At 49.2% G+C, this 16124-nt stretch overlaps 3 protein-coding genes across 4 annotated transcripts in view; 2 read left to right on the top strand and 1 right to left on the bottom strand.

Moving 5' to 3' along the window:
* The window catches only part of NOL9 (nucleolar protein 9), a 17961-nt gene extending 6822 nt beyond the window's left edge, over window positions 1-11139 (bottom strand). The window contains exons 1-9 of one of the 2 annotated variants that reach the window (XM_015591395.2): window positions 10723-11139; window positions 9697-9916; window positions 9191-9318; window positions 7541-7676; window positions 7353-7449; window positions 6724-6821; window positions 1423-1584; window positions 919-1216; window positions 411-522 (exon numbers count right to left, since the gene is read on the bottom strand). In XM_015591395.2, coding sequence (XP_015446881.1) covers window positions 411-522; window positions 919-1216; window positions 1423-1584; window positions 6724-6821; window positions 7353-7449; window positions 7541-7676; window positions 9191-9318; window positions 9697-9916; window positions 10723-11100 — 1629 coding nt within the window. In that variant the 5' untranslated portion in view covers window positions 11101-11139. The remainder of the gene's footprint in view (window positions 1-410; window positions 523-918; window positions 1217-1422; window positions 1585-6723; window positions 6822-7352; window positions 7450-7540; window positions 7677-9190; window positions 9319-9696; window positions 9917-10722) is intronic. The other variant, XM_006914393.3, reaches the window with a different exon arrangement.
* A 928-nt stretch (window positions 11140-12067) lies between these two features.
* Window positions 12068-15840, top strand: TAS1R1 (taste 1 receptor member 1). The gene is given in 8 exon segments (XM_025048533.1): window positions 12068-12214; window positions 12299-12481; window positions 12929-13126; window positions 13448-13536; window positions 13538-13566; window positions 14571-14678; window positions 14681-15360; window positions 15362-15840. Coding segments are annotated over 8 exon segments (1575 nt in total). The 3' UTR covers window positions 15503-15840.
* Window positions 15841-15971: 131 nt separating this feature from the next.
* Window positions 15972-16124, top strand: part of ZBTB48 (zinc finger and BTB domain containing 48) — a 7445-nt gene continuing 7292 nt past the window's right edge. The window contains 1 exon segment of the mRNA XM_015591415.2: window positions 15972-16092. Coding sequence (XP_015446901.1) covers window positions 16040-16092 — 53 coding nt within the window. The 5' untranslated portion in view covers window positions 15972-16039.

The following is a 16124-nucleotide window of genomic DNA, read 5'->3' as shown; positions in this document are numbered from 1 at the left end:
CATGTCACCCACTCAGGTACTGCCTCCGCTCCACAGATGACAAGCTGGGTCACACGCGACTCGGAGGCGGAAGTGCTGGAGCCGGACTGCCTGGGTCTGAGCCCAGGGCCACCTCTGGGATTAGGCGGCGCGGAACCACAGCCGTGCCCAGCCCAGCACGGCAGTTAAGAGCACGGACCCGGGAGCCAGACTGCTTGGGTCTGATGCCAGCTGTGCCACTTGTACTGGGTTCCTCAGCTGCCATCTGCCAAATGGGGACAGTTACAGGACCTACACCGTAGGCCTGTTCTGAGGATTAAACAAGCAAAGAGTTGCACAGTGGCTGGAGGCACGCTCAGCACACAGGAAGCCACAGAAGTGTTTGCTAAGTAAACAAAATAAAGACGATCCCCGCCACAAGCTCAGGTTACCTGATACGGTGTCAGACCATGTAAGGGACAAAGTGGTTTCGGCACTGGGGGCTGCAGCTGGCCAAGGTAACCCAACACCGCCAAGTCGCGAAGAATTCTGTTATGCGAGTCTCTGAAAAGTAAATTAGAACAGGGTAAGTAGAGATTCAAGCTTACAGGTCCACCTCCCGCTGAGAAACAGAGTGCATCTGTCATTACTTACACAGACTAGATTTACACCTTAGTATCTGCACACTCTGCCTTTCTATATATAAACCCCATGGAAAAACATGAAGTGGACAGACTCTCCTTCTAGTCAAAGCTCCTGGCCACCAGAGCTGGAGGCCACTCTGGATGGTCCCATTGGGAAAATAAAAGTTCAGAAAATAACTGATTCTCCTTCATACAGAAACAGCTCTGATAGAAAGTTGAAAAATTTTAGAGGACTTATTCCTTTTAAAGAATTGAGGACAGAAGGCCTTATTAAACTGAAGAAAACTTAATTCTCTAGCCACGATAACCTATTTACCTATTTCTTGGAGTTTTTCTAAACGCAAAGTCCGACTGGACGCACATCAGTTTATGTCCAGTAAACATAAGCGGACTCTCCTTGTCTTCATCAGCAAATTCCAAACTCTCTGCAAATTCTGCCAGCTGGAAACCTCTGTTTCTGACTTTGGACTTGCTCTTTGTGTACAAGCCGTCCATGTCGTCCACGTAGTCGGGGGTGAGGTTTGGCATATATTTACTTCGGCCAGAACTGAACTGAACGACGTGGCTGGGAGACAGCAATCGGATCAGGTCGATGAGAAGCAAAAGCCCTTTGTCTGGGAGGAAGGAGACGACATCGGCACGGTTAGTGCACCAAAGGAGCAACACGCCGCTACGGAAAACTGGTACCTTATTTTGAGACAAATCAATGGTCAAAAAGAAGAATCTCCTCAAAGCTGGGCTCCGGGACTAACGCCTAAAAGCCAAAAGCTTATTCACACCACCCATCCCGGTCCTGCCGGATGTGTCTCTGTGGGCCTACCTGTCACCCAGCCCATCGTGTTGACGATAAGAGGGGACTCTCTCCTGTAGGAGCTGAACACATACTTTATGATCTCAATGTAATTCTCGTAGTTGTTTTTACAAGCAGCTTTCCCATAATACACCATTTTCTGTGGTGTCCTCTGGTGGGTGAAAGGTGGTCCTGAGAAGACAAAGAGACAGAGGTAAGAGTAATCGATCCATAACTACACGGTGGCGAGGTCGGCCATTATCCCGGCAAAGATCCACAGGAAAGCTGAGACCATCCTGCCCCCAGGAAGAGATGTATTCACACTTCCGGAACACGAAGTTTTCAACTTACTCTAAGGACATACTCGCTGTCACATGCAGTTAACCCCAGTCATGTCCTAATGAGGCCGTTCATTCAGTGAACATTTACCGACAACCGGCTATGTGCGAACAAAACGAACATCTCCATCCTTGTAGGGCTCACATTCCAAAGACAGGGTGACTATAACAGTGATCATTCGTTGGAATACAGAGCTTACCTCGCTGTAGGTATGTTACACATAGTGTCTAATTTTCATAAGAACCCTACGAAGCAGGTAGTGTCATTATCCCCATTTTTACAGATGAGGAAATTGAGAAAAAGATTCACTAGACCAAGGTCGCGCAGCTAGTAGGTATTGGCTGGGCTTGAACTCCAGTGGCTGAGTTACCCCTGGAGCTGACACTCCCTAATCACACCACCAGTCTGCCCAGTCCGAGCCACATCCCATCTCCTGTGGTCAGAGCCAGGGCTAGAATGCTCGGCAGGAGGTGACCAGGACCATGTGACAACATGGTCAGCAGGGCAAGGGCCTTGGTCGATGTGGTCGGGTGGTGCAAGACCACTTGGGGCAGAGCTAGTGCAACTCCCCTCAAGACTGTGGCCAGGGGATTCAGGGTGGCGCACAGCTGAGAGTGGCCTGCGTAGTTGAGGGACTGAACAAATACAGAGGACCTTTGCCAACTGCGTAAGTATACTGAGAAAAATCGTCGCCGGAGTTCTCACCGTCAGAGAAGGAACTTACAGATGTGGAAGGGGGAAGGCTAACTAGAACGAACCTGGAATTGAACGAGTGGTGCAGACTCATGGCGCTTCATAAACAGAAAAGGTGTGTGCGCATATGCATACACACAGATACACGCGTGGTGTGTGTGGGTTTAAACATGCACGTATTTCCTAGCTCTGTCTACTGAGGGGATCTGTCCACGGAGGGGACCTGGAAGCGATGACACCCAGAAGAAATTAGCACACCTAGTTAGTGAGAGTGGAATACCCAGCAAACACTGTCCTAACCTAGTGATCCAAGCCAGCACCTTTGGTCACATGTTGCTAGGATGCACTGAGAACACAGCATCGCTTCTTGATCTAACCGCGAGACATTCTATAAACGTGCTCTTCAGAACTGTCAAGGTCAGGAAAGATAAGAAAAGCTGGAGGAACTGTTCCGGACTGAAGGAGACTAAAGATTTATGATGATACACTGGACCTATACAGATGACTGGGACAATCAGCTCTGTCTACAATGGACAAAATTCAAGTAACGGAACAGTACTGTAGCAATGTTACTATCCTGATTTCGGTGGTTGTATTATGATTATGTAGCAGAGTGTCCTTGTTTTTAGAAATACCCACTGAAATATTAAGGGGTGAAGAAAAAAATTAAATGGACTAGAGAGAAAAAAAAGAAACAATGAAACCAGCTAAAAAGCGTCAACAATTATTTTTGATAAAGCTGTTAAAACAATATGTTTTACGACTTCTTAATGACAGAAAGTCTGTTAAACCCCTAACATGCCTAGCAACCTAGTATGATACCATCAGCTTCTTTAAAAGTCAACTAAACAAAAATTACACAATTATCTCAACAGACACAGAAAAAGCATTTGACAAAATCCAACATCCTTTCAGGATAAAACCATTCCATAAACTAGGATTAGAAGGCAACTTCTTCAATCTTTCAAATGGAAACCGAAAAACCCACAGCTAACCTCGAACTTGATGGTGGAAGAATGGCTGAATTCCCTAAGATTGTAAACAAGAAAAGGGTGTTTCCTCCTACTCGACCTTGTGTTAGAGGTCCTATCGGAGCTATTAGACCAGAAACAGAAAGAAAAAGCACCCAAATTGGAAAGAAAGAGGTAAAACTACCTCTATTTGCAGGTGACATGGTCTCATATGTAGAAAATCCTTAAGAATTTGCAGAAAAGCCACTAGAGCTGATAAAAGAATTCAGCAAAGTTGCAGGTTCAAGATCAACACACAAAAATCAGTTATGCTTCTATACACCAGCAATGAACAATCTGAAAAGGAAATTAGGAGAGAAATCTCATTTACAATAACAGCTAAAAGAATTAAATCCTTAGGAATAAATCCAACCAAGGAAATGAAAGACATTTATATGCTGAAAATCACAAAACATAGCTTAAAGAAATTAAAGAGGACCTAAAAAATTGGGAAAACATCCTGTGTTCATGGATAGGAAGACTTAACATTAAAATGTCAATACCACCCACAGCAATCTGCAGTGCAGATTCAACACAATCCCTGTCAAAATTCTAACAGCCTTTTCTTTGCAGAAATGGAAAAGCCAATTCCCGAACTGATATGGAATTGCAAGGGGTCCTGAAAGGCCAAAACAACCTTGAAAAATCAAGTTGGAGGACCCACACTGCCCAGCTTTGAACTTACTACAAAGCTATAGTCATTAAGAGAGGTGGTGACCGCATGACAGACACAGAGCAATGCAACAGACCAGGGAGCCCAGGAAAAGACCCTTGCATGTATGTATGGTCAAATGATTTTTGACAAAGGTGCCAACACCATTCAATGAGGCAAAGATGGTCTTTTCGACAAATGGTGATTGGAAAACTAGCTTTCCACGTATAAAAGAATGACACTGGATCCTTTCCCTGTATCATGCAGAAAAACGTATTCAAAAATGGATCAAACGAGAGACAACAGACCAAAACCGCAAGTCATGCAGCCGAAGCATGCGCAGAGAAGGCTCTGACCTCCAGCTGCACCTGGAACCAAAGTCATCCCTCCCTTCCTCCTGACCCAACCAAGGGACAGGGACATAAGCAACCGGAACTGGAACACCAGAACCTTTCAGCAGCGGAAGGCTGTGCAGGATAATCTGGTGCTGAAGCCCTTTACCATAAATGGCCAAGTTCCACTAATTAAGACCTGCCCCGCCAGCGCTTCCGCATATTTGTTCCCCTTAAACCTTTAAAAACTCGCCTGGAACCCTGGATCAGGGAGACTGATCTGAGCCTCCTCTCTGGTCTCCTTGGCTGGCTGCCTGACAAATATACCCTTCTCTCTGCTGGGGACGGGGAGGAATCAAAGACCTACATGTTAGCACTGAAACTCACAAAACTCTTAGACAAAAGCATTACAGAAAGTCTTTATGACACTGGATTTGGCAACAACTTCATGGCTATGACACCAACCGCACAAGCAATAAAAAAAAATCAGTAAGTTGACTTCACAAAAATTAAGAATGTTCGTACAATAAAGGACAGTATCATGAAAGCAAAAACATAACCTACAGAATGGGAGAAAATACTTGCAATTCGTGTATCTGATAAGAGATTAACATTCAGAATATATAAAGGCCTCCCGAAAGTCAACAAAAACGACTTAATTCAAAAATGGGCAAAGGACTTGAATAGACATTTCTCTAAAGCAAACATACAAATGGCCAATAAGCACATGAAAAGATGTTCAACATCACTAATCATCAGGAAAATGCAAATCGAAACCAAAATGAGGCATCGCTCCACATCCAACAGGATGGCTGTAATCAAAACTGACAAGTATTGTTGAAGGTGCAGAGAAATCAGAACGCTTGCACATTGGTGGTGAGAATGTAACGGTGCAGCTGTGGTGAAAAAGGCTGGCAGTTTCTCAAAAGGTTTGATGTGGAACTACCAAATGACCCAGCAGCCCCGCCCTGAGAGAGCCGAAAGCGGGATCTGAGCAGATACTTGCACATCAAAGTTCAGAGCAATGCCACGCACAACAGCCACGAAGCAGAAACCGTGCAAGGGTCCGTCGGTGGTTAAACAAATAAAAAGTGATATACGCATACAACGTAATAATATTCAGTCATAAAAAAAAGAACTAAGTTTCAATATACGCTGTAATATGCTTGCATTTTGCTTAGCAAAAAAAGCCAGGCACACAGGGATGAATACTGTACGATTTCACTTATACATGATAACCAGAATAGGTGAATTCATAAGGGACAGAAAGCAGAACAGGGGTTTGTAGCAGGGGAGGGGGGTGGGAGGGAGCAATTAGTGTTTCTCCAAAGGGCAGTCCTGTATCTGCCGTCTCGTCTTCCTCAATTCAGTTAACTGTGGTCACCTGTGGTCTGAAATTTTTCAGAAAAAAATTCCTGAAATAAACAATTCATAAGTTTAAAACTACACTGTTCCGAGCAGCATGATGAAATCTGGCTCTGTCCCATGAATCATCCTTTTGTCCACGCTGTATACCTGCTCGTTAGTTGTCAGATCGACTGCAGCAATATCGCAGTGCCCGTGTTCAAGTCATCCTTATTTGCTTAATAACGACCCAAAGCGAAAAGGGCAGTGATGCTGGCAATTCGGATGTGCCAAAGAGAAGCCGTAAACTTTATCACAGGTGTGTGTGTAGAAAAACAGTACATACAGACTTCGGTACTATGCTCGGTGTCAGGCATCCCCTGGGGTCTTGGAACGTGTCCCCCACAGATAAGGGGGGATTGCTGTAAAACGTTTCACTTTGGGATGACGAAAAGTTCTGGATATAGATAATGGTTATACAACATTGTGAATGTACCTAATGCTATTGAATCGTACACACATGAACGGTTAAAATGATAAATGTCATGTTATGCATATTTTCCCATAAAAACTAAAAAGTATCGTGGGATTCTGGTTTGGATTTTGAACCATAAAAAGGACATTAGTAGGATAACTGGTGGATTCTGAATAAACTGTATAGTTTAGTAATTAATAGTATTATATTAATGTGAAATCCCTAGTTTAGATCACTGTATATAGATGTTAATATTGGAGGAGGTGGGCCTCTAATTTACATATAATAAAATGGACAGTACTTCCAATGGAATCCTAGAAAAATACAGGTTTGGTTTTTTTTTTGGAGGCTAGAGCAATAGTTACAGGAAGACAATGAGTTTGGTGGGGGATGTTCACTTTTCATATTTTATAATCCTTGAGGTTGTTTTAAGTATTACTTTCGCATTTTTAACACCAAGACATTTAAGAAATACATAATACATACCTAGAATTGGCTCTGTAATATTAAGTAAAGAAATGCAACCCGGAGGAGTAAATTCTGTCTGTCCCAGATCACATTCCAAATAGTCAACACAAGAAATGCTGAAAATTTAAAAGAAAGAAAATCTTAGCTAGCTTTACCTTGTCAAGAGGGTAAATCAGATCTTAAAGATTTTATGCGACACACAGTGATAATCCATCCTATGCAGGCTTTTAGGTGGGATGCTCGATCCATATAAAAAATAAATAAATGTAGAGAAAATGTGATGCAGGTATGGTCAATGTCCACTCATCATACAGGTACGACCTCGTCTTTCCTAAAATTTTATCTTTAAAAGAGAATTTATCCCTATTCTGAATCTCCGGATAAGGACAAAGAATAGATTCTGAGGCCAAGTGACTCCTCTTGAAAGCTACTGACAGGCAAGGTCAGTACACTGAGAGCACTGTCACCTCATCCCAAAATGCAGTGTAACAGACGATGCCATCACTCAGCTGAGCAGCTCAGCACAGAGCTGTAAATAACCTCTGCTTAGAAGTCTAGACGCAGTCCCATCCGGCTTCTTAAATCAAAACTTCTACTTCCTGCCCCCAATCCAGCAACGTGTGAAAACGAGAATGAAACGGCCTCACCTATTTAACAACTGGTTAATCAGGTAGCGATTAAACGTTGACTTTCCGACATCCTGAGACCCACAGACCAGAATGACAGGGCAGCCATCTACCTCTTCTGGAGGGGAAACAAACATTGATCCTAGATTAGCTATCTTCTCTAGGACTCTAATCATAAACACTCCAATTTGTCAATATGTGTCACTCACCACAAGACACGTTGACTAACTCCTCCAGGGCTGAAAGGGCACTCTCAGTTAAACGAAGGCCGTTTTTTTTCTTCTCTTTTCTAATGCCAACAGACCTCAAGGCAAAATACTCGGAGTTAATCTGGAAAGTCGGACTCTGAAATTAACAACATAAGCTTTTAGAAAAGGTGAAAACAAATACACTTCTTTTCTTCAGTTCTAAAAAACCTCATATAGTTGTGAGCAACGAAAGATAAATTTGATCCCTCCCTTCCTCTCATCCCCCTACCCCACCAAAACCAGCCCTTAAATAAGCCCTGTCGATTCTCCTCCCCAAATCATCCAGGTCTGCTTTCATAGCTCATGCTTACTTCCCAGCTGCCATCACCTCTGCAGGACACTCCAAAAATAAGCAAAAGAGTGTGGAAATGTAAAAGTGATTTTTCTATTGCAAGAAAAATGCAATAGAACACCGCAGTCATAGAGCAGGTCGGTGACTGGGAATAAAGTCAAGGCGATCTCCCAAAACAAAGCGAAGACAAAAGATATATGCAGACAGAGTTGACAGGATGTGGAAGACAGGTCCACGACATCCAATGGTATTCTGGCAGAAGTACCAGGAAACCGAGGGAAAGCAACCCAAAGAATGGAAGAGCTCGGTCCCAGCAGAAGCAGGTGGGGCTCAGATGAAATAAGGCCTCTGTACACAGAGGATCAAGGAAAGAGACCCATCAGGATCCCATCCTAATGCAACTCATCATCAAAAACATCAAAGCAATGAGAATCAGCCGGCATTAAGACTTCCTCTGAGCAACTCTGGATTCTAGAAACAAGGGAGCAGCCTTCAAATTCTGACAGCAACAGCCACCCCTTCTCAGTCTCTTTGTGACTCCCACATCTAGACCTGCTCTTGGGAGAGCCTTGGGGCTCAGACCGTGAATCTTCCTGTTTCCATTTGTATCAACTTCCTTGGTGCTGTTATCTCAACCGCAAGGCCTTCTGAACCCTCTTCTGCAGCTGAAAGCTCCCAAATTCACATTTCCAACTCCAGACTCTGGACATCTCCCACTGAACGTCTAACGGGCACCCCAAAGTTAACACATTGACACCTCCTCCTACAGGTGCTCCCTCTCAGTCAAAGGCAACTCCAAGCACCCAGGAGCTTAGCCTAAAACGCCTGTTGTTAGTCCTTGATCCGTCCTCATGCCTCACATCCAGTCTGTCCAATAAACCTACTGATTAGACTCAATTTACTGGCTCATGAGAGACAATTATAGTAACGACTTGACTTCAGGAAATTAATAGCATGGCCAGCACAATTTAGAGGTGAGAAGAGACGGGAGAAAGTATAAGAACATGAAAATTACTCATTCGGAGTTTAGAGAAAACTTAAACTGTCTCAAGTTAATAAATCAAGATATGAAGATAACCATTCAGAAAATGCCAAAAGGCATTTAATCAACTACGATACGAAATAATGGCTTTCGTGGGGTAACGAAACTAAGGGAGTAGGGGAGAAGAGACATTTTTAATGATATACCTTTCTATACTCTTTTTACTGTACACATGCATTACATTCTGTATCTTCCAAGGGAGCATCCCACATAAGTCATGTGATATGACCGTTTTGGTGAAAGTAATTAACAAAACTCTGAATGAAAACTGATTTACCTCTTGTACAAAAATGTAAGATAAACCCGGATGGCTGATTATGAAGTTTACAGTGGAGGTTTTCAGATTTTCTAGCATCACAATTGAACACAGAGGAGAAAAATTCTTCATCAACCAACATCTGTCATCTGTAAAGATAAAAACAAACTACCTTAGAATAGTAACTCCATTAAATTCTATGCCCTTTAGGGCCACCATTTCCTCAGCTAGAGCGTAAACTTTTCAAGAGTAGGAATTACGTTTGAGAGCCTTTTTTTAGGAGGCCATACTGCATAATAGGGACACACCTGGGTGAAGTCATCCAGGTTTGCCACATACTAGCTGAGTGGCCTCAGGCAACCTTTCTCATCTGTAAAATGGTGAAAACAAGAGTTTCACTCTCAGGACCCTTGTGAAGGTTTGAATAATATAGTAAAGTGTGCAAAGTGTAGGCCACGATACACCTCTAAAAATAATTAGCCTTATTACAGTACATCTTCAGTAAATGACCCGGTTTTTTTCATTACCCTGGTTAAGATGAGGTCTGAGCAAAGTTCGGGCTTCCCTTTTCATCTCCTTCTTGCTTTTCTCAGGCATCGAATAATGAACTGCATTGATAGTGAGGCGAGAGTGGGTATAGGTAGAGAAGACATCTTGGGAAGGCTGGCCTTGGCTAATGGTAAAACCAAACACCTGCACCTGGCCATAAAGGCAAGTCACACGACACATCCCACTAAAAGTAAAACCCTAGCAGGGAAAGAAAAAAAAGAAAGTAATAACATTAAAGATTCTGTGACCAATGACTGAAACTTTCTAAAGCTTTAATTGCTATTCACATATCAAAAGGTGGCAGATTTCTACATAACAGAATACATTGTATTAGGTGACTATCGAGGACTTAATATTTTTGACTTAAGACCACATCCCATGGCAGCTACAGATATAGCTGGTGAACACTGACACGTGAAAAATCAGAGGATCCCATGAACTGGGCTCTGCTGTTCTCATGGCTCTCTGTCCTTAGAAGGCCCACTGCCTGCCAAGTCCCTGCGTTCTTGGTTTTCACTTCATTCCTGTATTGGAGGGGGACTCCCAGATGGGAGTCCAAGTGAAGAGCAGGGGCCCTAAAACCAGGCCACCTGGGTCTGAATCCTAGCTCTGGCTCTACTGTATACCTTTTGGCAAGTTGCCTAAGCCAAACCTCAGTTCCTTCCTCTGTAAACATTCATAGTCAAGCAATAATGACTCCATGTGAGCTGGGAGTATTAAATGGGTTCATTCACTCCCCAAAAAGCACTTAGAAAACGTAGAACCTGGCAGTACTGAGTACCCAGTAAATGCGACCTATTAGTACCGTCACAGTCCCTTTCGGCTCTGAAGGGCTAGATGCCCTCAGCAGAGTCCTCGTTACCCTCTGCTCAGTACCACCGCCATGAGGAATGCGCTTATGACTAGTGGCCCGAGGACCCGCAGAAGGGACACGGCCTGCCACCCCCGAGGCTGCGTCTCAGCCCCTCCCTCTCCACTCGCCAGGTTCTCCCGGCGCGACTCACCTGCTCCAGCGGCAGCAGCAGCAACGCGCGACCCGGGCCGGCCGGCCGCAACGGCGGGATGGGGAGGGTCGCGGAGCCACCTTCGGCGGGGTCCTCGTCCGGGGTCGGGCTAGGGGCCGGGCTGGGGGCTGCGGTCTTGGGCCTCTGGGCCGCCGCTGCGCGCGACAACGGGCAACTGCCCTCCCGCCAGTTCGCGCCGGCCGCCTGGGCCTGCAGCAGCCTCCGCCGCAGGCGCCTTCGGCCGCACCAGCGCAGCAGAGTCCCGAGCCGGCGGCGAGGCCGGCGGCTGAGGATGAGCTGGGGCCGGGCTTTGCGGGCTCGTTTCCACGTGGAGCGGACAAGCCCCCGCTTGGTCTGCAGCAGCAGCGAGTCCGCCATGCTGGCTGCCGGCGCCTGCCGCGCGGGAATCTCGCGAGACCCCGTCGCTCCGCCCCGCGGCCCGTCAAGCTGCTGAAAGGGGCGGCCTGGGAGCCGCGAGCGCCCTCTGCGGGCGGTCCCAGCAGTGCACCCGGGCCTCAGCCGCCCCCTCAGAGGCTCCCATCCGCAGGGGCTCTGGGGGTTGATGCCTCGGCGACCACTGACCAGTCTCCATTTACATTAGGCAAAAGCGCACCCTGGCCACCACGAGAGGGAAAGCCAGATACCCCACGCCAAGTCCGGACCACCTCTCCAGAAATTCAGCTGGTATGGTTTTCTTCCTGCAGAAAAAGCTCCAGGACTGGTGCTTTAAACAAATCCCGTCTATTTGCATATCCTCTTTGCATGCATTTGTCTTTGGGCTTAAGGTTGCAATCCTGGACGACAAGGCAAAACCACGATGATAAACTCAAGAATTTCAGTGTCAGAAAACCGAGAGCTAGGAGGGAGTTCAACTCAAAGCCAAGTCTCACTTGGTAAACGGAGGCCTCGGTAGAGGTTCTAAAATCCACATCTCCCTGCTAGCAACTCTTCACACCGTGTCCCCAAGGCCCCCAGAGAAGCAGTGTCCTTGCCTTCCTCTGCCTCCCGCACCTCCCCCTACTCCTCCTCAAAAAAAGACCAGGGCTTCCTTTCCGAAGCCATAGGCACCAGAGCAAGGGCAGAACCCACAACCGGGCAGAGGAAGGATCAGTGGGTGCTGCCTGGTTTGCATCTGTGCTGGCACCCTGCCCAGTTCCTGAGTAGGACCGTCGGCCCGGAAGCCAAGGCAAACAGCCTGGTTCCGACCACTGGGTTCCAGCCCCACCCCTTTCACAGGCGTGAAGTTGGGAAGCACCTGGGCAGCTGCAGTGTGTTCTATTCAAACAGCCTGACCTCATCGGAGGGTGCGGCTCAGCCATGCCAGGCACGGGACTGTTAGGCCAGCATGTTACTCACCTGGCTGTCCTGCAGCTGTCCCTTTTCCTGCTGCTGGGCTTTTGGCTGCCCTAATGTGGAGTCCTCTCTTGACTTGAGCCTCCCTGGGGATTACCTCGTTGCAGGCCTGTTCCCTCTGCACGCTGAGTGTCTGGGGGTGAGACACAGACCCACGGTGACCCTCTGTGACAGGTGAGTGAGGCTCAGCAGAGCCATCACTTAGGAGGACTCGTGCCTCCAGGGTCCTCTGCCTACCCCCTCAGCCAGAGTCTTGCTGTTTCTGAATGTGCCCACTCTCCAAACATTCTCCGTGAGCCCCGTCCGCAACGTGGCCCGGGCTGTCTGCGCTGTGGCCCACGGCCTCCACCAGCTCCTGGGCTGTGCCTCCCGATCCTGTTCCAGGGGCCAAGTCTACCCCTGGCAGGTGAGGCTGTCCAGCCCCTGGCATGCTGTATCGGGGTGCTTCCCCGAGGTAAGCAGGATGACCACTCCTTGGCCCTAAGAGCTGGGGGTGGGGGGCAAAGGCCGCTGACCGGAGGACTGATTCCTCTCTTAGCTTCCCTGAACCTCGGCTCCTCCCACCCACCATACCTCGGATCCAGGGTTAAAAATCCTTGTAAAGGGGTCCTCTGTTAGAGGCCTCTCAGTCAGGAGGCTGGCTGCAAGCGTCAAGGGGCCTTCTAGGAGGGGAAGGGGCTCTCGGAAAGGGACAAGAACCTCCAGAAAGGCTGAAATTGCCCAGATAGAAGCCCGACAAGGCCCCAAGCATTTGCTTCCTGAGCCTTCAGGGTCTGGGAGAGTCGAGGAGGGGAGGGTGGAGGAGGACCAGCCTGTGTCGTCTGCGATCACAACAGATCCCTTTCTATTTCAGCTTCTAGAGTGGATCTGCAAGGTGAATTTCCATCTACCCCAGGACACTGTGACATTTAATGACAATGGGGACCCCCTCAGCAGCTATGACATAATTGCCTGGGACTGGACTTTCAGGGTCATCGGCTCCTCCACCTGGTCTCCAGTTCAGCCGGACATAAACAAAACCAAAATCCAGTGGCAGGACAAGGACAACCAGGTAATTGGGATGTGGTCACTCATCCCCAGGTGATGATTTCAGGGGCAGCCTGGAGTCTGGGGGCGATATTGACACAGCTTACACAGGGCAGGAAGGCCTCCCAGGTACCAGGCTGCCATGGTTCTACCCAGGCCTGCCAGGGAAGCTCCACGGGCTGGCAGTTGGAAGCCCCGTGGCCACCAGTTCACACGACCAGGGGCTCTGCTCTGTGAGTGAGCCAGCAGGGCAGATGCACAGAAATTCTGTTTTCCATTCCACGTGCGAGCATCCCTTGATTGGGGCTCCTTCATGTGGTTGCAGAACACCTGCGGCTTCTTGCAGGTGCCTGAGTCCGTGTGCTCCAGTGACTGTCTTGAAGGGCACCAGTGAGTGATTGTGGGTTTCCACCACCATTGCTTTGAGTGTGTGCCGTGAAGCTGGAACCTTTCTCGATGAGAGCGGTGAGTGAACAAGCGAATGGGCAGATGACCCGGCACTCCTACAGCAGGTGGAAGGACCTCCCTTGGGCCACACGTGTGCACACCTGGCCCCAGAACATGGCCCTGATCATTTTGCTGACAGTTAGGTACAGGTTGGAGGGTAGCTGCTCAGACTAAATTCTAATCAAGTAGAAAGAAACAACCAATTAAAAACCTCAGGCCTAGCTTTCCCCTTTATTAGACAGTTCCCAACCCAACACCTACAATGCAAACTTACCCTAAACTCAATCTCTAAACAGATGAGGCTATGCTCTCATTCTACCCTCCCAGGCTATATGTAAAAAGTCTCTCTATCATCCATGCCAAAGCCCGACAAGGCCCCAAGCATTTGCTTCCTGAGCACCTCGAACAGCTTGGTCCGACTGCAGATAGTAGTGTCTGCTGCAGAAAGAAATAGCATATTGCACCCAGAGATGCAAGGTCGAGATCAGAAAGTGAACTGAGATATCTAAGGCTCAGCCCAGAGCAGGACTCCAGGGGCCACATTATTTTACCGTCCCTGCAGGTGTAGAACTGCATCTCTTCTGTCCTCTGCGAGTCAGCTCAGAGAAAGCACAGAGTGGCACCACAGGGAGGTGGATTTGGTTAGTGGAAGTTGCAGAGAGAGAGATGAAAATGCCTTTCCTTTCGGGCTGGCTGCTGGCATTGATCATAGCCTCACTGGCGTGTGGGCAGAGTTACTGGGGTAAAGGCCCTCCCTAAAGACCTCCCAGTCTGCAAATCCCTTCTGGGATCATGAGCCATATGGAAGCTATCCGCATGTCTCTAGAATCGTAATTAACTTAGGCACCTTGAGGAAACGCAGCCTCTGGACTCTGCTCAGGGCTATGCCTGTCTCGCTGTGCCCGGCGGAGCCCAGCTCCCGTGGTACAGCCCTCCCAGCCCTCGCAGGCCTGTACAGTCTTTCTGCCCTTTCCTGCTCTGCTCACCTGGCTCTTAGGAGCCCTCTCCGCCTTCCCTTCCAGACCTCCACAACTGCCAGCCTTGCGGGGAAGAAGAGTGGGCGCCCGAGGGAAGCCAGACCTGCTTCACACGCACCGTGGTGTTTTTGACTTAGCATGAGCCCATCTCTTGGGGCTGTTGGTAGCTAATACACTGCTGCTACTACCTGTGGCTTGGACCGCTGGCCTGTTTGCCTGGCGCTTAGACACCCCTGTGGTGAGGTCGGCTGGGGGCAGGCTTTGCTTGCTCCTGCTGGGCTCCCTGGCAGGGGGCAGCTGCGGCCTCTATGGCTTTGGGGAGCCGAGGCTGCCCACGTGCTTGCTGCACCAAGGCCTCTTTGCCCTCGGTTTTGCTATCTTCCTGTCCGGCCTTACAATGTGTTCCTTCCAGGCATCTTCATCTTCAAAGTCTTCTGTCAAGGTACCCACCTTCTATGATGCCTGGGTCCAACACCACAGGGCTGGCCTGTTTGTAGTGATCAGCTCGGTGGCCCAGCTGCTTATCTGCCGAATTTGGCTTGCAGTGTGGACCCCACTGCCCACCAGGGAGTATCAGCACTTTCCTCAGTTGGTGGTGCTTGATTGCAGCGAGGCAAACTCACCGGGCTTCACACTGGCTTTCACCTACAATGGCCTCCTCTCGGTCAGCACCTTTGCCTGCAGCTACCTGGGCAAGGACCTGCCAGAAATCTACAGTGAGGCCAAATGTGTCCCCTTCAGCCTGCTCCTCAACTTTGTGTCCTGGATCGCCTTCTTCACCACTGCCAGCGTCTAGCAGGGCGAGTACCTGCTGGCTGTCAACGTGTTGGCCATGCCCAGTGAGCAGCCTGAGTGGCAGCTTCAGCGGCTATTTTCTCTGCAAGTGCTCTGTGGTCCTCTGCCGCCCGGATCTCGACAGCACGGAGCACTTCCAGGCCTCCATCCGGGACTACACCAGGCGCTGAGGCTCCACCTGACCACTGGGTCCGGCAGAGCAAAGCCGGGGCTGAGCAGGGCGGGCGGGAAACCTCCTCTGCCCTGAGGGGCGAAGGTCAAGCGGGGCGCACAGGGCCTGGGGTGTCCGGGAGGTCTTTGGGCTCTTCACTCATGGCTTGGGAAATGTAAGCGCAGGGAGACCCCAGCCCGGACTCCCGGCTGCCAATAAAGAGGAGACAGGTGCGTCTTGGCTGCGCTTCCTGTCTGGGAGAAGGGGGGGCGCCGCCGGAACCACGGGACTCGGCCAGAGCCGGACGAAGACCCGGCGCCGACCCCGCGTGGACCCGGAGCCCAGCTTGGCGTTGCTGGGCAACTTCGGGAGGCGGGCCCAGCACCGAGAGAACAGGGGGCTGACCCCGCCCCCTGCACAGCCCATTGGCCGTTCTCTGAGTGGCCCCGCCCCGAGGTGCTGCAGCTAGAAACGCTGCGCCTCGGAGGTGTACCGCCCCGGCGGCGCTTCCTGACGTCACGTCCGGCAACGGCGACGGCGGCGTCTCCGTACGGGCGGCCGGGCGTGTATGGCCTGGGCGGTTGGTTGGTGGGACTGTGGAGTGGACGCGGCCCGAGGCAGGTGGGGCCGGCGCAGGGCGGACCGGCCCGGGT

The sequence above is a fragment of the Pteropus alecto genome, unplaced genomic scaffold (genome assembly GCF_000325575.1).
Source record: "Pteropus alecto unplaced genomic scaffold, ASM32557v1 scaffold125, whole genome shotgun sequence".
In the NCBI taxonomy this organism is placed as follows: domain Eukaryota; kingdom Metazoa; phylum Chordata; class Mammalia; order Chiroptera; family Pteropodidae; genus Pteropus; species Pteropus alecto.
Note: the sequence above shows the minus strand (reverse complement) of the source record. Positions and strands in the feature narration are given on the sequence as shown.